This window comes from Eptesicus fuscus, chromosome 4 (genome assembly GCF_027574615.1).
Source record: "Eptesicus fuscus isolate TK198812 chromosome 4, DD_ASM_mEF_20220401, whole genome shotgun sequence".
NCBI lineage: Eukaryota > Metazoa > Chordata > Mammalia > Chiroptera > Vespertilionidae > Eptesicus > Eptesicus fuscus.
In genome coordinates, this window is record NC_072476.1 from 26,074,181 (window position 1) to 26,097,474 (window position 23,294).

The 23,294-nt window shown below is 40.8% G+C and overlaps 1 protein-coding gene across 1 annotated transcript in view; it reads left to right on the plus strand.

The window, feature by feature from the left end:
• LOC103286268 (S-adenosyl-L-methionine-dependent tRNA 4-demethylwyosine synthase TYW1) overlaps positions 1-23,294 on the plus strand; it is a 122,270-nt gene that overhangs the window by 70,505 nt on the left and 28,471 nt on the right. Inside the window, exons 9-10 of the mRNA XM_028145385.2 lie at positions 2,075-2,252; positions 6,404-6,539. Of these exons, the coding sequence (XP_028001186.2) occupies positions 2,075-2,252; positions 6,404-6,539 (314 nt within the window). The remainder of the gene's footprint in view (positions 1-2,074; positions 2,253-6,403; positions 6,540-23,294) is intronic.

The window sequence follows — 23,294 nt, forward strand, 5'->3', positions numbered from 1 at the left end:
GTGACAGTTTTACTTCTTCATTCCCAACTTGGATACCTTTTATTTCTTTCTTTTACCTGATTGCTCTGGCTAGGACTTGCAGTTCTATGTTGAATAACAGTGATGAGAGTGAGCACTTTGTCTTTCTCCTGATTGCAGAGGAAAAGCTTTCAGTTTTTTGCCATTGAGTGTATTACGTGAGGGTTTATCATATATGGCTTTTATTATATTGAGGTACTTTCCTTTTTTTACCCATTTTATTGGGTGTTTTCATCATAAATAGATGTCACTTGTCAAATGATTTTTCAGCATTTTTTGATATGATCATATGATTTTTTATCTTTTATTTTGTTAATGTGTATCACATGGATCAATTTGCATATGTTGAACCATCCTTGTGCCCCTGGATGAACCACAATTAATTGTGGTTTATTATCTTTTTAATGTATTGTTATATTTGATATGATATATTCATCAGAGATATTGGTCTGTAATTTTCTTTCATTGAGTTGTCCTGCCAGGTTTTGGTATGAGGGTAATGTTGGCCTCATAAAATGAGTTAAAAGTGTTGCCTCTCTTTAATTATTTGGAAGAGTTTGAAAAGGATAGGTATTAAATCTTCTTTGAATGTTCGGTAGAATTCACTATTGAAGCCATATGGTCTTGGACTTTACTTTTTGGGACGCCTTGATGACTGTTTCAATTTCTTTACTGTTGATTGGTCTGTTTAGATTTTCCAGTTCTTCATGGTTCAGTCTAGGAAAGTTATATATTTCTAAGAACTTGCCATTTCTTCTAGGTTATCAAATTTGGTGGCATATAGACTTCCATAGTATTATTGTATAGCTCTTTTTATTTCTGTCGTGTCTATTACAAAGTCTCTCTTTTATTTCTGATTTTGTTTATTTAAGTCTTTTCTCTTTTTTTCCTTAGTGAGTCTAGCTAGAGGTTTTCAATTTTATTAATATTTGCAAAGTAACAGTTTGAGAAATGAAGGGGGAAGTGAATGGTCTAGACAAGGCTTTTCCTTATTCTTTATAATAAAGAGGTAATATGCAAATAGACCATCACATGCTCACACAAGATGGCCGCCCCATGTGGTCACAAGATGGCCACACCCATGTCATCACAAGATGGCCACCACAAGATGGCTGGCAGGGAAGGGCAGTTGTGGGCGATCAGGCCAGCAGGGGAGGGCAATTAGGGGCAACCAGGTCAGCAGGGGAGGGCAATTGGGGGTGACCAGGCCAGCAGGGGAAGGCAGTTGGGGGTGACTGGGCCTGCAGGGGAGGGAGGGCAGTTGGGGGGGACCAAGCCTGCAGGGGAGGGCAGTTAGGGGCAATCGGGCTGGCAGGGGAGGGCAGTTAGGGGTGACCGGGCCAACAAGGGAGGGCAGTTGGGGGCAATTGGGTCAGTAGGGGAGCAATTAGGCGTTGATCAGGCATGCAGGGGAGTGGTTAGGTGGTGATCAGGCTGGCAGGCAGAAATGGTTAGGAGTAATCAGGCAGGCAGGCAGGCAGGCAGGCAGGCAGGAAGGCAGGTGAGCGGTTGGGAGCCAGCAGTCTTGGATTGTGAGAGGGATGTCTGACTGCCGGTTTAGGGATCAGGCCTAAACTGGCAATTGGACATCCCCTGAGAGGTCCCAGATTGGAGAGGGTGCAGGCTGTGCTGAGGGACAACCCCCACCCCAATGCATGAGTTTCATGCACCGGGCATCTAGTGTAGATATATTGAGTTCATTTACTTAAACAAACATGAAAGAATGCAGAGCTAAGCAAATTAAGGAATGTAATATGTTCTGTGTTTCTCAATAACTAGCTAATAAAGTTAGTTTTGCCTGCTTGTATTGACGTAGTTTAATTAGTACTTAAACTAAGAACGAGATTGCTGACTGATTTTCCTGTTTCAGTAATTCTAGATTTTCTTTTCCCTTGGGCCCTCATTTTTTATTATCTGGCTGGTATAAAAAATAAATTCACCTTCTAAAATCGAGGAACCATTTGGAAAAATGTAAACATTTTAATAAAGAAAAATAAAAGTAGTTATCCTCTATATATGCCTTACTGAGCACGATCATTTTCACTGTGTTTTCCAGGTGTACCAGGTGTCAAAGAAGAACGTTTTAAAGAAGGAATGACAGTAAAGCACTGTGCATTGTCCCTTGTGGGAGAACCCATCATGTACCCAGAAATCAACAGGTTTTTGAAGCTACTCCATGAGTGTAAAATATCCAGTTTCCTGGTCACAAATGCACAATTCCCTGTGGAAATCAGGTGAGTGACCCAGCTTATTAAGATATGCTGCTTGAACCTGTGAACAGATGCTTAGGTTGTTTCCATGGCTTGCTGTTGTGAATCATGCTGTATTGAAGTTTGGGGTGCATATATCTCTTCAAGATACTGATTTCATTTCCTTCGGATATATACCCAAAAGGGGGATTGCTGGATCATATGGTAGTTCTATTTTTAATTTTTTGAAGATTTTATATATTTTGGATATTGATTTGCAAATATTTTCCCCATTCTGTAGGTTTCCTTTTCATTTTGTTGACCATATCTTTTGCTGTGCAGAAGCTTTTTAGTTTGATATAGTTCCACTTACTTATTTTTGCTTTTGTTGCTTGCACTTTTGGTGTCATATTCAAAACATTTTTGCCAAGACCAAAATGTCAAGCTTTTCCCTGTGTTTTCCTCTAGGACTTTTACAGTTTCAGGTATTATATTTAAGTTTTTCATTCATTTTGACTTAATTTTTCTGAGTGGTATAATATAGGGGTCCAATTTCATTTTTTTTCATGTGAATATTCAGTTGCCCCAGCATCATTTCTGGAAGAGACTATCCTTTTCACATTGAGAATTCTTGGCTCCCTTGTCAAATATGAGTTGACCATACATGGATGGGTTTATTTTTTGGACTCTCGATTTGTTCCATAAACATATGTGGGTGTTTTTTGTTTGTTTGTTTGTTTTTGTTTTTAATGCCAATATCCTATTGTTTTGAATGCTATAGCTTTGTAGTATAGTTTGAAATTAGGAAATAATGCCTCCAGTTTTATTCTTTCTCAGGATTACTTTGGCTATTCGGCATCTTTTATAGTTCCAGATGAATTTTAAGATTGTTCTTTCTATTTCTGTAAAAAGTTGCCAGTGGAATTTTGATAGGGATTTTATTGAATCTAAATATGGTTTTGGGTATTATAGACATTTTAACAATATTAATTTTTCTGATCTGAGAACATGGGATATCTTCCCATCTATTTGTGTCTTCAATTTCTTTCATCAATGTTGAGATGTTCTTGAAACTAAAATAATGATATACTTTTTAAGGCCCCATTTCTGGAGGCTGATTCATTCTTGGGGGAGGCCCAAGAACTTGCATTTTCATGTGCTTCCTTTTTTTTTTAAATCATTTATTAATCCTCACCTGAGGATATTTTTCCCATTGCTTTTCAGAGAGACTGGAAGGGAGGGAGGGAAAAAGAGAGAGAGAGAAAAACATCCATGTGAGAGAGACACATCGACTGGTTGATTCCCACACATGCCCTGACAGGGGACAGGAGTGAATCCGAAACTGAGGTAATTACCCTTGACTGGTAATTGAACCTGAGACCCTTCAGTGTACAGGCCAACACTCTCATCATTTAGCCACGCTGGCCAGGGCTCCACGTGCTGCTGATCCAGATGGCTCCGAGCACACTTAGAGATATACTGCTGTGAGGCTTGAAATACTACTTTTGGGTTTCTGTGATGAGAGGCTCCGTCTGCACTGCCTGTGATCTGGCCATTTTGATGGAGGCCTTGTGGCACAAGGCTAGGAAAACAGGCTCTGGAGTACTTCTTGGCTTGAATCTAGTTGTTGAGATTATTAAATACAAGATTATCCACATCTTTTTTGTGGATCCTTGAACAAGCTCCTTAATCTCTTTGAACCTTAGTTTCATCATCTCTAAAATGGGCATAAGTAGCAACTACCTTGTTTATTCTGAGGATTCAGTGAACTGAACAGGAAAGGTCAAACATAGGACAATGCACTCAGTACATGATGAGTACTCAGTAAATCTTCTCATTCTCTCTTCCTCCCAAATTATTTGGCTTGATGTGACAACTCCCAATTGTCTTAGGGAATCTGGAATTGAAAGTTTGGGTCATTTCGGGATTTTTTTTTTTTGTCCAATCAAACTTACTATTTAATCCATTTGATTTCTTACAAACATAAATCCCTCTCCCTTTTTTCCTTTCTGTAGAAATTAGTAGGCCTACATCTCTATAGGGGAGAAAAAGGGAGAGGGATTTTTATGTTCAATTACAATGCATTTCATATATGATCATTCTCAACTTGGAATTAAAATTAGCAGGATGAAGGGTCATCACAATAATCATTTCACAATTCATTGGGCATTTTCACTGGATATTGGGCTAGGATGATATTGGTATAATCCTTTATATTGTTCTCAGCAGCAACGTGAGATTCTCAGGCACAGCAATTATTTTGATGATTTTAAGGATAAAACATCTTTTGTTTTGGGGAATTAAAATGATGCTGTCTCTGTATAGAATGGACAAATGACTATGTTGCGAGTCTAATTCCTCCTGTCCTGGGGAATAGAGGCCCATACCAGACAAACATTAGATACTGAGTTCAGAAAATTTTTCCAAGGTCCTTTTACTGCTTTTGAATGAGTTATAATTCCCAGGGATGTTCCCTCTTCTCCGTTCTTTCTCTGCTCCCTGGCAAGAGATCTGTAGACTTCCTTCATTATGGCACCTCAGACATTTAGTATTGACAAAGTCTCTTATTGGTACTGTCAGTGTCCAGGGCTTCCTTTTTTGCAAATGATGGAGGTTTGTAAAATAACCATGGCCTTTGGAATTTTACTGTTCATAATCTTAAGTAGTTATGGAGTCATAGTGAAGAGGTCAGGCCAGATCCCATTTTGCATCAGACAGCTTTATAACAAAGTCTCATAAGTATCAGATAATGATAGCCAGTAGTATCCATTAAAGTAGTCTTTTTTATTTTTTGTGGAACATAAAGTACCGTTAAGGTAGCATAGCTTATTTGTTGTTAAAGAGGTGGCAGCAAAATAGTGATGAGGCAGGATGCTGTCATTACATATGCTATTGTTTCGCATTTTTAGTAATTGATATCCTTTGCTCAGTAGTGACACATTACTGAACTTTTAAGGATTTCCTTTGAATCTCAGTGCTGAAGAGGGATTAAAGCAATGCGAGTCTGCCAATATTTTAATCACTTCTTTTCTAACTTTGCTTAGAGCTTCTCTACCTTCAATGAGACCTTTCTGATTTTTCCATATGTCACTTAGCCAGATCATTGCAATAATTTGTTTGGCCTTCATGCCCTTAAAAGTGCTGTCAGCTGAAGTCACCTAAAAGGTAGCTTTCAGTGTCTGCCTCTATGGCTGGATAAAAAGAAAAATATGGTTCCTATCCTTCAAGGTCTTACACTCAAAGATTGATAAGGCTGGTACTGATAGACATAAAAAGCACATAAACCATTTTAATGGTGAATTTTATGGCATGTGAATTATATTTCAGTTTTTAAAAATGCATAGACTTTGAAACAAAAATGCTTGAGTAAGATTTTAGTGGTAAATACAAATTGTAGAATAGTTATAGAAAATTAATAGTGGAAGGATTTGGTCATAGGATAATTAAAGGGGGATTTCCTTCCTTCTAGGTCTAAATTTATTGAAGAAAATGAATTATGAAGCCCATTTGAAGGGAGAACAGAGAGACTTTGGAAAAAGTACAATCTGGGCTTAAAACAAAACTGGCAAGAAATCTAGTAGATAAGAATGACATTATGAAATGAATGAGTCCTTTGTAAGTGCTTGGTTGCTGTTCTAGCTCTGCATTGCTTAAAGCTCCCGGAATAGTCATTGCCCACGCAAGCTTGGCTTTGAACCCAATTCTGCCCTCAGGTATAGGTGAGGCATTGTGTGGTTTTTCTGCCCTTTAAAGAAGGCTTGGGTTTTTGGGGTTGTTTCTTGTTCCTTAGAAAACTTCCATGAGTGAATTGATGATGGAAGGTGGTCCATCAGCACAGACCCCACATAGTTGTGAGATTTCAAATGTGTAAGCCTTGACTAAGCCAGATCTTCTTTTGTGTATTTTCCGCTAATACCTATTGTTTGAAGAGGGACCAGTTTTAAGTAATTGAATGTTTTCAGTTTATTAGGGATGGTGACCAGTCATTTTAAAAAACAATCAACTAACATCCCATTCTGTCACATGATTAAAATCCTTGTTTCAGTCTTCTGGGAGAAGTAGAAGCCTCTAGACGCAGTGAAATGTTTAATAGCCACATCTATTACAGATTGTAAATTTTACGTCACGAAAAGCCTGATATAGGCATAACACTTTTTTATTGTTATGTTTATTGTTTTTAATTTTAAATTACCAAGGAATCTTAAACCGGTTACCCAGCTATACGTCAGTGTGGATGCCAGCAGCAAAGACAGCCTGAAGAAAATTGACCGCCCACTCTTCAAGGACTTCTGGCAAAGATTCCTGGACAGTTTGAAAGCCTTGGCAGCAAAGGTAAAAATTATGACATCTTTAAAAGAAAATGAAATGAAGTAGAGGTTTTTTTCTTTTTTGTTTAAAGGAAAAAGACTAAATAAAATCTTCAGCTTTTATTGTTTAACAAATATTTGAGTTTTTAAGTTTGTAATATATATGTCCTTCATGTATTTGGGGAGAGAATAGCAGTTCATAGCAACCCTAGAAGAGGTGTCAGCATATAGTATATGTTTGTTTGTTTTTTTAAATATATTTTTTTAATTGATTTCAGAGAGGAAGGGAGAGGGAGAGAGAGAGATAGAAACATCAATGATGAGAGAGAATCATTGACTGGCTACCTCCTGCATGCCCCCTAATGGGGATCGAGCTCACAACCTGAGCATGTGTCCTGAATGGGAACTGAACCGTGACCTCCTGGTTCATAGGTCAACACTCAGCCACTAAGCCACACTGGCTGGGCTGTTATTGCCTTTTGAATATTTGATATTATTGGTATAGTAGATACTATCACGAAAGGTCTGTTTTACTGTTGTTTAAAACTCAAAAAGAAAACTTGTATGCTGTAACTATATTAGGTAGGTCAAATATATTACTAATATAATCTGATATCATTTCAGTTTTTTTTAAAAAGTACTATTCCAGGTATTTTAATTAGAACATCTATACTGTTATGTTACTTGTTTAGTCTTTTCGTATACCTGAACAAGGAAAGGCATTTGAAGATAATTTCTTGAACTTTATAAAGAAAGAATTTTGATTTGTCTCAAGTGTGTTTATGAGCTAGTGCAACCCAAAGTAGAAGGTAGCATATTTTGTGTTTTTACACTTAGAAAGTATGATATTTATTTTTCCAGATCTTTATCCTTTGTCAAAATGTTTCTTTTCAAATATGAGGCCAGAAATCTATTGGTACTTGAGTATGTGGGGCTAAAAAGCAATTCCTTCTAGATAACAGCAAAAAAATGTGTTAGCTTCAATTTCCGTTCACTACAACTATTTGTCATACAGTTCTGTTTTTAAAAAAGAGAAATCCATCTTGTACAAGACAACACTGTCTACCTTTGGCAGTAGACTTTTATCAGCAGTGTGACCAGACGTGTTTCTGTTGGCCTATTATTATGCCAAATTGAAGATCTAGTAGGAAGTTGAAGTAATTAATCCTTTTTCAAGTTTAAGCAATAAAATCAATATTCTTGAAATCTCATTTTTGAAAATAAAAAAGACAAAAATAATTCTCTGTCTTATACATGTTTGCATATAAAAACTGAACATTAGCCCTCTTTCTACAAATGTGATCATGCTCTGACCTGACATTATTGGAGTAATGTGTCATTGTTGTACATTAATGAGATCACTCTGTATCTAATATTTCAATAGACCAGTGTATCCATGTGGCCAACAATTTTCAGATTAAATAAACATTTACTATTAAACCTTATTATAAAAATATCTTTCTATATATAAAAGGCTAATATGCTAAGTCAGTGGTTGGCAAACTCATTAGTCAACAGAGCCAAATATCAACAGTACAACGATTGAAATTTCTTTTGAGAGCCGAAAACCGACTTCTGCACATGGGTCACAAAGTTTCAATCACACTGTATGTGTGTGCCCGCACGTAGTATTTTGTGGAAGAGCCACACTCAAGGGGCCAAAGAGCCGCATGTGGCTCGCGAGCCGCGCTTTGCTGACCACTGTGCTAAGTGACCGACCATTTGACCCTTCTGCCGTTCGACTGGTAGCTATGACATGCACTGACCACCAGAGGGCAGATGCTCAAAGCACAGGCATGGAAACACGGAGCAGACTGATGAATCTCAGGGGGAAGGGGAGAGGGCAGGAAGAGATTAACCAAAGATCTTATATGCAAAGATTCGTGCACTGGTGGGGTCCATCAGCCTGGCCTGTGGGGATCAGGCTGAATCTGTGCACCAGGCCTCCAACATCCCCTGAGGAGTCCCAGATTGTGAGAGGGCACAGGCCAGGCCGAGGGACCCCACCTCTAGTTCTGATTATAAAAATATTACATGTTGATTATAGAAACTTTGGGGAAGTAAAGAGAAATGTAAAGGAGCAAGGAAAGAAATTACCTGTAATTCATGGACTTTGAGACATTTTGAAGTACTATTTAATCCTTTTTTGGGGATAGTGAGGACAGGAGTGCTTTCTTACGTATGATTATGATTCAATTTTATATGCGTCTTATTTTTGTTAATGTTGGGACATAAGCATTCTGTCATGCTATTAAAATTTTTCCATGACTTTCATGTTAAAGATAGCTTAGTCTTTTCATCTTACTCACTGTGAGATGTGTGTGTGTGTGTGTGTGTGTGTGTGTGTGTGTGTGTGTATGTGCGCGCGCGCACGCGCTCACACACGCCTGCCCCCCCTGGTTCCTAACACAGAGCCGCTAAGACCCTTGTAAATTCCTAATTGATGCGAGTACCAGGAGCATCTCTTGTTTTAATCAGATAGCTCTGGGTGGGCTCCTGTATGGCTGTTGGATGGGGATTGGTCACCAGAAAGACCAAGCCACAATTAGAAGCTTGAAATTTTCAGTCCCCCCTTCCCCACTTCTCTAGAGAGAGGAGAGTAGTAGGAAATTTAAGTTAATGATCAGTCATGCTTATATGGTTAAGCCTCCATAAAACTCCCAAGGATTCAGGGAGCTTCTGGGCTACTGAACATAGGGAGGTGCTGGGAAGGGGCATGGAAGCTCCTCAGTCCTTGCCACATATATACCTTGCCCTACACATCTCATCCATCTGGATGTTAATCTGTACCCTTTATCATATTCTTTTATAATAAACCGATAGACAGTAAATAAACTGTTTACTTGAGTTCTGTGAGCCACTCTAACAAATTAATTGAAGCCAAGATGGGGATTGTGGGAACCTCCAGCTGATCAGCTTCTGCACAGGTAACAACCTGGACTTGCAATTGTCATCTAAAGTGGGGTGGGAGCAGACTTGTGGACTGAGTCCTTAACCTGCGGGATCCGACACTGTCTCCAGATAGTGCCAGAATTGAGTTAAATGGTAGGATACCCAGTGGGTGTCACACAATTGCTTGGTGTGGGAAAAGCCCCCACACAACTAGGTTCAGAGGTGTTGTGAATGTGATAGCAGTGTGAGAGTAAAGGAGAAACACAGGAGAGAAGGCGAGTTTTTTCCTGCTCATTAGCTCCACAGAATCATCAGAGACCTAGGTTCCTGTCTTTCTCCTGACAGTCAACATATGACTTTCTTCCTGGTCCAAAATATTTGCTAGCGCTCCAGTCATTATGTTGGCATTACAGCTTTCATTTTGAGCAGGCAGTACAAGGATGGGTACAAGAAGGGCACTCTTCTTTTTAAGATGATTTTCATAACACTTCCATTTAGCTCTTATTGGTCAGAACTGAGTCTCTTAGTCACATCCTGCTGAGGAAGGCTAGGAAGTATAATATTTTTGCTGAGTGTACTGTGTCTCTACATAGTTTAGGCATTCTGCTAATGAAGAAGAAGGGGAAAGTACTGGAAGGCAACTAGCTATCTCCCATCAGTGAACTAAGCATTAAATTCAAATATTAGACAGGTAACAACAAAATGAATCTATTGAGAAGAAGGAAATAATCAAGATAAAAGAACAAATCAATTAGTGGTGAGGGAGATTAAAATATTGTACATATAGAAAGTTATTGATCCTCATTACCAAATAATCTCAATGGTTTGGTGGAGACAGATTGCATAATGCTTGTAAGAAGGACAAAGAACAAATGGTATCTTAGAAAGGAGACAAGACAGGAGCCTTTGGGGTTTGTTTGGGAGGTGTTATTGATTGCTTGAAGTGTAGGAGGTTTGAACATGAACATGTAGGTAGAAAGGAAGATGTAAGAGATAGTTGATCGTTTTGTATCTTAGAGGTATGTTTTATTCCTTATTCCTAATTTCTAGAGTAATGGTTTCATTAGTGCCTCGGGATTCTTTATACTCATTCAGCACAATGTTTTTAGTAAGATTAAAAAGAATTAGTGATAGTGTGGACACCAACTTGAAACTACAGTCACTTAACAAGGCCTATTTGAAAGGTAGAGTTATTCCTAGTGATCTATGCACATAGATTTTCATCTGGCAGAGGGTTGGCGAGGGACACTCTAAGGCAGTGGTCGGCAAACTCATTAGTCAACAGAGCCAAATATCAACAGTACAACAATTGAAATTTCTTTTGAGAGCCAAATTTTTTAAACTTTTTCTAACACCACTTCTTCAAAATGGACTCACCCAGGCCATGGTATTTTGTGAAAGAGCCACACTCAAGGGGCCAAAGAGCCACATGTGGTTCGTGAGCTGCAATTTGCCGACCATGGCTCTAAGGGACCTAGGTAGTTTGAACAGACATTTTAAAAAATGACCATTACTTTCCATTTCTTTTTAGTGCTGCTTACTTTGAAATTTCAAATAGCATTAAAGCTAAATTTCTATGTTTATCAAAAGTGCTGTCGGGCTAAAAATGATTGAGACCTATTGCCACAAATGGATATCAAAAAAGTCTTCATGGGGAGAAACCAAGATGGCGGCATAGGTAAACACCTAAACTGCAGCCTCGCACAACAATTTCAAAAATACAACTAAAAGACAAAATGGACATCATCCAGAACCACAGGAAAGCTGGCTGACTGGAAATCCTACAACTAGAAGGAAAGAGAAAACCATAAGGAAAATCAGAGGAGCTGTAAAAGACTGAGGTATGGAGACACGGGCGTGCGCGTGCGGAGAGGACGCAGCCAGAGAGGATGGGTGGCTGAGTGCCTGGCTGGCATTCTCTAGCAGGAAGGAGATAAAAGCTCCAGACTGCACTGAACCCCAGTACTGGGCGAGACCCTGGGAACCCAGGCTCATACTGGGGGAATCTGGGCTGTAAGGCGGAATCTCAAGGGAGCAGCAAAAGGCAGAGCTCCGGAGGTGCGCACGTGAATGCGCGCAGAGGACGGACTGTTGAGTGTGCCACAGGATTGCTCTAGCAGGAAGGAGACAAAAGCCCGACACTGCGCTAAACCCCAGTTCCGACTGCACTGAACCCCAGTTCCGGGCAAGAATCTGGGAATCCAGATTCATTGAGGGAGAGACTAGACTGTTTGGCAGTGGGCGAAACTCGAGGGTGCCTTTCTCTCAGAGGTGCTTGCAGCGAGTACCGAGGGACACTGAGACCCAGGAACCTTATAGGGCAGGGCCAACGGGAAGCCAAGGCTGTAGGCTCCACCCTGAAGCTCCATCCTGAAACTCCGCCCCATCCAAGCTGAGCACAGAAGCTTTTACAATTTTGCAAGTCTAGTCAAATAAGGCTGTCTCCCGGCATAGACACAGCTGATCCTCACAGCAAATTGGCCTGGAGGTCAACTTCTCCCACTGATACCAACAACAATCAAGACTTAACTACAATAAGGCTGTACACACAGTCCAAAAAGGGGTGCACCAAGAGTGTCCACCTCAGGTAACCGGGGAGGCCAAGCCACTGGCCCATATAGGACAACTAGCACACAAAGCTATCCTACCAACTCAGGGAAGCAGCGAAAATGGGGAGACAAACAGATCACAAACCAAAGAAATGGAGGAGAACAAACGACTGGACATAGAGTTCAAAACCACGGTTATAAGGTTTTTCAAGAATTTCCTAGAAAAGGCTGATAAATTTAGCGAGACCCTCGAGGATATGAGAGAGACCCTCGAGGATATGGAAAAGGACCAAGTAGAAATTAAACATACACTGACTGAAATAAAAAATATTATACAGACACCCAACAGCAAACTAGAGGAATACAAGAATCAAGTCAAAGATTTGAAATACAAAGAAGCAAAAATCACTCAACTGGAAAAGCTAAAAGAGTCCAAAAATTTGAAGATAGTGTAAGAAGCCTCTGGGACAACTTCAGGCGTACCAACATCAGAATTATGGCGGTGCCAGAAGAAGAGAGAGAACAAGATACTGAAAACCTACTTGAAGAAATAATGACCAAAAACTTCCCCCACCTCATGAAAGAAATAGACTTACAAGTCCAGGAAGCGCACAGAACCCCAAACAAAAGGAATCCAAAGAGGACCACACCAAGACACATCATAATTAAAATGCCAAGAGCAAAAGACAAAGAGAGAATATTAAAAGCAGCTGGAGAAAAACAGTTAATTACCTACAAGGGAGCACCCATACGATTGTCAGCTGATTTCTCAACAGAAACTATGCAGGCCAGACGGGAGTGGCAAGAAATATTCAAAGTGATGAATAGCAAGAACCTACAACCAAGATTACTCTACCCAGCCAAGCTGACATTCAGAATTGAAGGGCAGCTAAAGAGCTTGACAGGTAAGAAAAAGCTAAAGGAGTTCATCACCGCCAAACCAGTATTATATGAAATGCTGAAAGGTATTCTCTAAGAAGAGGAAGAAGAAGAAAAAGGTAAAGATAAAAATTATGAATAACAAATACATATCTATCAACAAGTGAATCTAAAAACCAAGTGAATTAAAAATATGATATACAGAATAAACTGGTGAATATAATAGAATCAGAGGCATAGAAAGGGAGTGGACTGACAACTCTCAGGGGTAAAGGGGTGTGAGGGGTGCGGGAAGAGACTGGACAAAAATCGTACACCTATGGATGAGGACAGTGGAGGGGGGGGGGTAAGGGGAAAGGGTGGGATGGGAACCAGGTGGAAGGGAGCTATGGGGGGAAAAAAGAGGAACAACTGTATAATCTGAACAATAAAGACTTATTAAATTAAAAAAAAAAGTCTTCATTCTCCCATCATTAAGAGACCAATGGGCCTTTTTGCCTGCCATGCCATAGATTTCATCCTCTTCAATTTCTTCCAAATGGAATCATTCAAGGCCATTCATCTCAAGGCTTATCTTTAAAATTTTAGCTTAGGTATTGCCATTTTGGAGATTAGAATGGAACCATTTTATGAGAATCATTGTGTTTGATTTATGAAAAGAGTTTGGGAGAAAGGGAAATTAAAAAGAATGGTCAGAAGCGAATTTCTTTTGCTTATTGAACCCAGAAAAAAGGAAGCACTTTCTCAAATTGACATTTGAAGGCCCTTATTAGTGCATTAGGGAAATGAGATTGTGGAAACTATGACTTATATTTGATTTATGGCAATGTGAAGATAACTTGCTTTTCTGACATGGCCCTTAAGAAGCTAGTATATGTGGCAAACATTCATTTGCCACCTTCATAGGAATAAAAAAAGTATGCCATTAGTTCATTCATACTCTTGAGATATTGGATTGAGATACATACTATTTATATTCAGTCATTTGCACTTTCACTTCATCCAGCCACACAGTGGGTAAAAAAGGTGTTTTACCTTTGACAAGTTAGAAATGTTAAAAATCATGTAAATACAATTTGAGTAACCCTTGGAGTATATTAGCTTTATTTCCATCAGTTTTTAGAGTTTTTCTGATGAGGTAGCTTCTAGATTTGGAGGTTGATAAAATAAAATACTCCCCCCTCCAAAAACCCCCCACAAATCTCTAGGCCTGTATTAAAAATCTGAGGGGGGTGGGGTGGGTGGAGGGATATATTAGTTATCTTCCTCCTAACTTGTGAAATGTATCTCAAGATGTTGGGAGGCTCAGTTCATCAACTGAAGGAAGCCTTCATTTTATATTACCCTAAGAAGCATTTTTATTTTTTCCTATTCCTGGCTCATGATGGAAAATTGCCATATTTTGACTTATGTACTTTGAACATATCTGGTTGTCACCGAAGACACTGGAGAATCCTGCAGTTGTAGGTCCACTTGTATATTTAGAACCCCATTCAAGTGCATCTTCCCCATTTTCCCCACGGGAAAGGCAGTGATTATTTTGGGACTCCTGGTTGCCAGTTTCTAGAGGTGGTAGGAGGTAGGGACTGAGGACAGAAGCCTGGAGACCACATTATTTTTCAGAACTTAACTCTTTATAAAAATCTCTGAGAGGGAAGTAGAGAAATACAGCCCACAAAACCATATCCCAGTCACCTTTCTAGATGGTCCCATTTAGTGGAGTTGCATTTGAGAGAGAGAGAGAGCGAGAGGAGAGAGAGAGGGAGAAGCATCTACGTGAGAGCGAAACATCCATTGGCTGCCCCCTGTCGAAGCCCGCAACCTGGGCATGTGCCCTGACTAGAATTGAACTGGCAACTTTTTGATGTACTGGATGATGCCCAACCAAGTGAGCCTAAATGGAATTGCATTTTGAATACAGTGGTTTCTTTACCATAGGTAAAGACTATATTCTAAAAATTCATGTAGTAGGAAAAGTCAAGTTTGAAGAATTTAGTGCTTAAAGGAAAATTTAGATTGAAGTTGGGAATTTTAGTGAATCAGTGAAAGCCCTTCTAAATACTGTGCTCATTAAATAAATACTATGTTTATTAAATAAAAGGACAAAGGAAGTCATTGAATAGAAAATATTGATACCATCTTACAAATCTTAAATTAGTAATGAGTACTGTTCAAACTCTCCTCCTGTGGTTTCTTAGGACATTGCACTCTTCTCATTTTCTTTCTTGTTCTTTGCCGCCTTCTCCCCCTTTAAGCTTCTTCCATCCTCTCAATGGGAAGTGTCTCCCAAGTTTTAGTCCTCAGGTTTCATTCTTTTTTTTTTTTTTAAATGTATTTTATTGATTTTTTACAGAGAGGAAGAGAGAGGGATAGACAGTTAGAAACATCGATGAGAGAGAAACATCGATCAGCTGCCTCTTGCACACCCCCTACTGGGGATGTGCCCACAGCCAAGGTACATGCCCTTGACCGGAATCGAACCTGGGACCCTTGAGTCCGCAGGCCGACGCTCTATCCACTGAGCCAAACCGGTTTCGGCAGGTTTCATTCTTGATATTATGATTCTGCTTGAGTACATTTTTCTTTCCTCTCCCTCTTCCCCAGCCCTTCCCTGTTACCCCTCCTGAACTCTGTTTCCTGTTTTCTAACTGAATGTGTCTCCTAGACACACTCACTGCTTGGTGGTTTTGTTGGCACGTTGGAATCTAAATGAGTGACACTTGCTACCAAGCAAGTGTGTAGAAACATACTACAGTCTTGGTTTTTGAGAAAAGAAAAAGCTTTTATTGTGAAGTCCATGGCATGGAGATAGGAGGCAAGACTCAAATCTGTCTACCCCACCGAGGGTTTGGAGTTACATTTAAAGAAGATGCGGGGAAGTTATGCATATGCTATAGAGTTCCGTTATTCCAGCATGAAGAGAGCTCAGTGCATAGGCACTAGGAGATCATGGTGTTTCATGCGTCCCATGAATTTTGGGGCGGGGAGGGTGTTTAGTATGTAGTACAGGCTGGCTTTCTACCTGATGACATTGAAATGTTATTCTAGGACAAATTCTTCCTCTAGTGCACGACTGACTGTCCGACTGCCTGATTTGCGGCCTTGTTCTGTTATCTCTGAAAAACAACTTAGTGTCTCCTTAGGAAGAGGACAGGGCCAGTTTAGACTGGTTCTGCAGCTTCACTGAGCTGCCTTCGCAGGCTTGCTTTCCTCCTCTCCCTGCTCTTATCAGCCCTGCTATTCTCTAACCACTCTTCCTCAGGAGGAATTCATTTTTACTTTTAATTCACACTTTTCATAGTTGCTAGATGATGTTTGTCTTCTGTTTCTTGGGTTCTCCCCTAATTATAAAAGCAATGTATATATATTTTTATAGGCATTATACTGTATATGTTTTATTATATGTTGCTTTAAGAAAAGAATTACTTTGTCAAAATTACTTTCATGTAAAGTACAGAAGTATAAAAACTAAAACTGCCCTGTTTGAGCCCCTACCCCCTTTCCCCTTAAATGTTATTTCCCAAAAGGATCTCTGTTTACTTTAGGAATTACCTTCATTGACATGTTTCGTTTATGTAAACTATACTTGAATTCAAGTATACACCTACTTTTGCCCACCCCTGTACTGCACAGGTTGCTTTTTTTGTTTATCAATATACTAGAGGCCCGAGGCACAAAATTAGTGCAAGGGGCTCGGCCCTCGCAGCTGCAGCGGCTTGCCTCGGCCCTCACAGCCCCGGCTTCGCCTGGAAGGTTGTCTGGAAGGATGTCCGGAAGGTCTTTTCGGCTGTCTGGTCTAATTAGCATATTACGCTTTTATTATTATAGATTTTGTACTTCTTTCTGTTTGAATACAAATAATTTTACCTCATTCTTTTAAATAGCACCTTATATTATGGTTATTTCATCATTTATTTAAGCATTTCCTGATTGATAATTATTTCCATTTGTTTATTATAAACAGTTGAACATGTTTTAATTTTTTAAATGAACTTGTATTTTAGAACACTTAGATTTATAGGAAAATTGCAAAGACAGTATAGAGAGTTCCTTCCCCTTCCCATTTTCCTCTATTATTAACATTTTATATTTCTGTGGTACGTTTATTTTAATTAATGAACCCATATTGATGCATTAAATACATACTTCATTCAGATTTCGTTTTTCTGTTCCAGGATTCCTTCCAGGGTACTACATTACATTCACTAGTCTCTTCTAGGTAGGATTATCTTGGCGGTTCTTTTTCCCAACTTCCCTTGTTTTTGATGCCTTAACAGTTTTGAGGAATACTGGTCAGGTACTTTCTAGAATATCTCTCACCTGGGATTTGTCTGATGTTTTTCTCATGATTTGACTGTGGTTATGGGTTTTGGGGAAGAAGACCACAGAGTTTAAGTTTGTATACATTAAGGTTAACATTGTCCTGTAAAGTTCTCTGGTTTTGATTAGTGCATGGTGCCTTGTATCTACTATGATAGTATCATATAAAACAGTTTCACTGATCTAAAAAATCTCCTGTGCATCACCTGTTCAAGTTTCCACATCTCTGCCCAAATCCCTGGCAACCAATGATCTTTTTACTCTCTATAGTTTTGCATTTTCCAGTATGTCATATCATTAGAATCATATAGTATGCAGCCTTTTCAGATGGTTTTTTTCTGCTTACATATATGCATTTAAGGTCCCATGTCCTTTCATGGCTTGATACCTCATTTCTTTTTATCACTAACTAGAGGCCCGGTGCACGAAATTCATGCACAGGGTGCGGGGGAGGGGGGGTCCCCTCAGCCAGCCTGCACCCTCTCCAATCTGGACCGCTGGCTCCTAATCGCTCACCTGCCTGCCTGCCTGGTCGCCCCTAACTGGCCACCCCCTGCTGGCCTGATCGCCCCTCACTGCCTCTGCATGCCGGCCTGATCGCCCCCAACTGCCCCCCCTGCCAGCCTGGTTGCCCCTCATGGACCCCCCCCACCACCGACCTGGTCGCCCCACATAGCCTGCATGTTCAGTCATTTTGTCGTCCCTCAGGCCAGCCCTGGGTGGCTGAGCAGCCACCATCCGAGGCTTGCCTGCACCTTGGGCCGGTCCTGGGCGGCTGGGAGGCTGAGGGGACTGGACGCTGCCATCTTGTGGTTGTGGGCACTGCTATCTTTGAGGGTGTGGCAGTCAATTAGCATATTTCCTCCTTATTGGCTGTGGGCACCACCATCTTTGAGGGCAAGGCAGTCAGTTAGCATATTCCCTCCTTATTGGCTGTAGGCGCTGCCATCTTTGAGGGCGGGACAGTCAATTAGCATATTCCCTCCTTATTGGCTGTGGGTACCACCATCTTTGCGATGGTGTGAGGGTCAATTAGCATATTCCCTCTTTATTAGATAGGATAATATTTGTATGAGTGGAACACAGATGATATGTTTGCTTGCTGAAGGACATTTTGGTTGCTTCCAGTTTTGAGTGATTATGAGTATAGCTGCCATAAACATTTGTGTGAATATAAGTTTCAAATTAGTTGAGTAAATACTTAGGAGTGCCATTGCTGTGTTGATAAGTCTATGTTTAACTTTATAACAAACTGTTTTCAAAAGTGGATGTAGAATTTTGCATTTCCCCTAGCCATGGAGAGTTCCTGTTGTACTGAATCCTCATCAGCATTTTGTATTGTTAGTTGTTTAGTTTCATCCATTCTAACAGTCACACAGTGCCATCTTGTTTTAATGTGCAGGTTTCTAATGGTAAATGATGTTGAGCATCTTTTAATATGCGTATTGGCCATCCATGTATCTTGTTTCTTGAGTTGTGTGTTCAGATCTTTTGCCCATTTCTTAATTGCTTTCTTTTTTAATTGTTGACTTTCAAGACTTCTTTGTATCGTTTGGATATAAAATCTTTATCAGATGTATGTTTTGCAAATATTTTCTCTCAGTTTGATTTATCTTATATTCTCTCACTCTTTCCCTTTATTTTATTATTTTTCCCCTCAGTATTTATCCTCTATATACCCTCATCTACTTCACCCATCCTCCCCCCTCATGCAATCACCACACTGTTGTCCATGTCAGTGAATTCTTTCTTTTTCTGTGTGTCTTATATTCTCTTAACATTATCTTTCTCAGAACAGAAGCTTTTAGTATTAAAGTCAAACATACCAATTTTTTTCTTTTATGAATTGTGTTTTTATTGGATCTATGAACTTATTTCAAAGTTCACATAGATTTTCTTTTGTGTTTTTTTTCTAGAAGTATTATAGTTTTGTATTTTACATTTAGGTTTATGATTTCCTTTAGTTAATTTTTGTAAGAGGTGTAAGGTCTGTATCTAGGTTTGTTTGTTTATTTAATACTAGAGGCCCGGTGCACGAAAATCGTGCACTTGTTGGGGGGTTGTTCCTCAGCCCGGCCTGTGCACTCTCACAGTCCAGGACCCCTCGGTGGATGTTCTCCTGCTGGCTTAGGCCCACTCCCCCCAGGGATCAGGTCTAAGCCTGCAGTTAGACATTCCTCTTGCAGTCTGGGGCTCTTTCAGTCCGAGACCCCTTGCTCCTGACCGCCTGCCTGCAGTGGGGCGGGAAAGGCTCCCGCCACTGCCACTGCGCTCGCCAGCCGCAAGCCCTGCTCCCCCTGTGGGAGCGCACAGACCACAAGGGGGTAGCTCCTGCATTGAGCGTCTGCCCCTGGTGGTCAGTGCACGACATAGCGACTAGTTGTTCCACCGTTCGGTTAATTTGCATTTTTTAAAATAAATCTTTATTCAGATTATTACAGTTGTTTCTCCTTTTTTCCCCTATAGCTCCCCTCCACCTAGTTCCCACCCCTCCCTCTGCCCTTACCTCCCCCCACTGTCTTCATCCATAGGTGTATGATTTTGGCCAGTCTCTTCCAGTACCCCCCACACAGACACCCCTTTCCCCCTGAGAATTATCAATCCACTCCCATTCTATGCCCCTGATTCTATTATATTCACCAGTTTATTCTGTTCCTCATATTTTTAATTCACTTGATTTTTAGATTCACTTACTGATAGATGTGTATTTGTTGTTCATAATTTTTATCTTTACTTTTTTCTTCTTTTTCCTCTTTGTAGAGAATACCTTTCAGCATTTCATATAATACTGGTTTGGTGGTGATGAATTCCTTTAGCTTTTTCTTATCTTTGAAGCTCTTTATCTGCTCTTCAATTCTGAATGATAACTTGGCTGGGTAGAGTAATCTTGGTTGTAGGTTCTTGCTATTCATCACTTTGACTATTTCTTGCCACTCCCATCTGGCCTGCATAGTTTCTGTTGAGAAATCAGCTGATAATTGTATGGGTGCTCCCTTGTAGGTAATTAACTGTTTTTTTCTTGCTGCTTGTAAGATTCTCTCTTTGTCTTTTGCCCTTGGCATTTTAATTATGATGTGTCTTGGTGTGGTCCTCTTTGGATTCCTTTTGTTTGGGGTTCTGTGCGCTTCCTGGACTTGTAAGTCTATTTCTTTCACCAGGTGGGGGAAGTTTTTGGTCATTATTTCTTCAAATAGGTTTTCAGTGTCTTGCTCTCTCTCTTCTTCTGGCACCGCCATAATTCTGATGTTGGTACGCTTGAAGTTGTCCCAGAGGCTTCTTACACTATCTTCAACTTTCTGGATTCTCTTCTCTTCTTGCTTCTCTGGAGGAGTGACCTTTGCCTCTTTGTATTCCAAATCTTTGACTTGATTCTTGTGTTCCTCTAGTCTGCTGTTGGGTCTCTGTATAATATATATATATATATATATATATATATATATATATATATATATATATATTTTAAATATATTTTATTGATTTTTTTACAGAGAGGAAGGGAGAGGGACAGAGAGTCAGAAACGTCGATGAGAGAGAAACACCGATCAGCTGCCTCCTGCACACCCCCTAATGCGGATGTGCCCACAACCAAGGTACATGCCCTTGACCGGAATCGAACCTGGGACCCTTGAGTGCACAGGCCGACACTATCCACTGAGCCAAACCAGTCAGGGCTGTATAATATTTTTTATTTCAGTCAGTGTATGTTTAATTTCTAGTTGGTCCTTTTTCATACCCTCGAGGGTCTCGTTAAATTTATTGGCCTTTTCTAGGAAATTCTTGAAAAACCTTATAACCGTGGTTTGGAACTCTATGTCCAGTCATTTGTTCTCCTCCATTTCTTTTGTTTCTGATCTGTTTCCTTGTCTCCTCATTTTCGCTGCTTCCCTGAGTTGGTAGGGTAGCTTTGTGTGTTAGGTGTCCTATATGGTTGGTGCACCCCTTTGTGGACTGTGTGTACAGCCTTGTTGTAGTTAAGTCTTGATTGTTGTTCGTGTCACTGGGAGGAATTGACCTCCAGGCCAATTGGCTGTGAGGACCTGCTGTGTCTATAACGGAAAAATTGCTGTGCTGGAGACATGTTTATGGGGCAGGACTTGTTCTAGTAGGGCTTTGGTGCTCACTGAGTCTGCCTCTTGAATGTGTCCCTTATGAGAGTAGTTGAAATCTGGTGTCGTCTCACACAGACCACTAGATACACTAGCTCCTGGATCTCCAATGGGGTGCAGGTCAGCTACTGTCTGAGGCCACCCAGCAGGAGCTACAGCAAGAACTACAGTTTTACACATATAATACCTTAATTAAAAAAAATAAAAAAAAAAAGAACTACAGTTTTCTCCTCTTTGCTTGGGATTTGGCAGTTTTAGAGCAGTCTGACTGGAGCTGCAGTTTATTTGGTTAAGCTGCCACAGGGCAGGCCATTTATATGCAAAAGCCACTGTGTTGAGCCTGGGCAGGTTTGTAGAATGTGCGGGGCGGGGTCTCAGGGTGTCACTAGGCTAGGGTGTGGCAAACAGTGATGGCTGCCAGCCAGCCTTCTCTGCCCTTCCGTGTTTCCAAGTCCCCGCATCCCGCGCTCCAGCGCAGTAAACACTGATTGCTTGGCGCACCTCTGCAAAAAGTCACCCTCACTTTCCGACCCGATGGCCGACAGTCCAGCTTCTCCTCGTAGGTGTCTGGGTCCCCCGCGTGTCCCCAGAAACTGGAGTTCAGAGTGATTGGGAGCTTGTCTCCCTTCGGGTTGAAAAAAAGCCGTGCGTCCCGTTGCCCGCCACCAGCCCGATTCGCGTGCCTTCGTACCTCAGCTTTTCAGCGTTTATGCTCCTTTCTCTTTCCTTCTAGTTGTAAAACTTCCACTCAGCCAGCTTTCCTGTGGTTCTGGCTGATAGACGTTTTGTCTTTTAGTTGTAGTTTTGAAATTGTTGTGCGAGGCAGAAGTTTAGTTGTTTACCTTTGCCGCCATCTTGGTTTCTCCTCCTAATTTGCATGTTAGGGTTTTATTATATAGGATGATGTCCAAAGGTTCTACGACCATTTTGCTGAAAAGACAAAATGTTGAATTGCCTTCACGCCTTTGTCAAAGACCAGTTGACAATATTTATATGGTCCATTTCTTGGCTATTCCATTCATCTAAACGTCTTCTTTCACCAATACCATTTTGTCTTAATTACTGTAGCTTTATGGTAAGCCCTGAAAATGGGTAGTGTGAATCCTTCAACTTTGTTCTTCTACAGTACAGTGTTGGCTATTGTAAGTCTGTAACCATTCCATATTAACCTTACAGTCAGTTTGTCCCTTATCTACAAACAAGAGGCTCAGTGCACAAAAATTCATGCACTTGGGGGGGGGGCTCCCTCAGGCCGGCCTGCCCCCTCTCACTGTCCAGGAGCCCTTAGGGGATGTCCTACTGACAGCTTAGGCCCACTCCCTGAGGCCAATCAGGGGAAGGCACTGCCCCCATCACCCTCTTGCTATTGCTGCCTCTGTCCTCCCTCTGCGGGAGGCGACCCAATGATCAGGGTAAGGCGACACCCCTATCATGCCTCTGCTGCTGCCACTGCCAGCCGCGCAGCTGCCTGAGCCTTGGGCCCTGGGCAGTGGCAGCTGCTATCCGCGGCTTGCCTGAGCCTTGGGCAGGCCCTGGGCAGCAGTGGCTGCCATCCACAGCTTGCTGAGCCTTGGGCTGGCCCTGGGCAGCAGCAGTCGCCATCCACGGCTTGCCTGAGCCTCAGGCAGCCGCTGTGGCTTTGTCCGGAAGGACGCAGTGTCAAGTCCCCGCCCACCTGTGCATGCCTGCTGCACATGCAGCCTCCTGCTGATCAGTTGTTACGGCGTGATGGCATGATGACCATTAGCATATTAGCTCTTTATTATATAGGACTAGTTTGCTGAGATTTTGGTTGAATCTGTAGATCAAGTTGGTATTGAATCTGTAGATCAAGTTGGGAAGAAGTGACTTCTTAACAGTATTGAGTCTTCCAATTCATGAACATGAAATATCTCTTATTTATTTAGATTTTCTTTAATGAGATCTATATCGTTTTTTACATATAGAACTTACACATAGCTTTGTTAGATTATATATAAGTATTTTATTTTTTGGTGCTATTGTATGGTATTTTAAAAAAATTTAATATTCTAA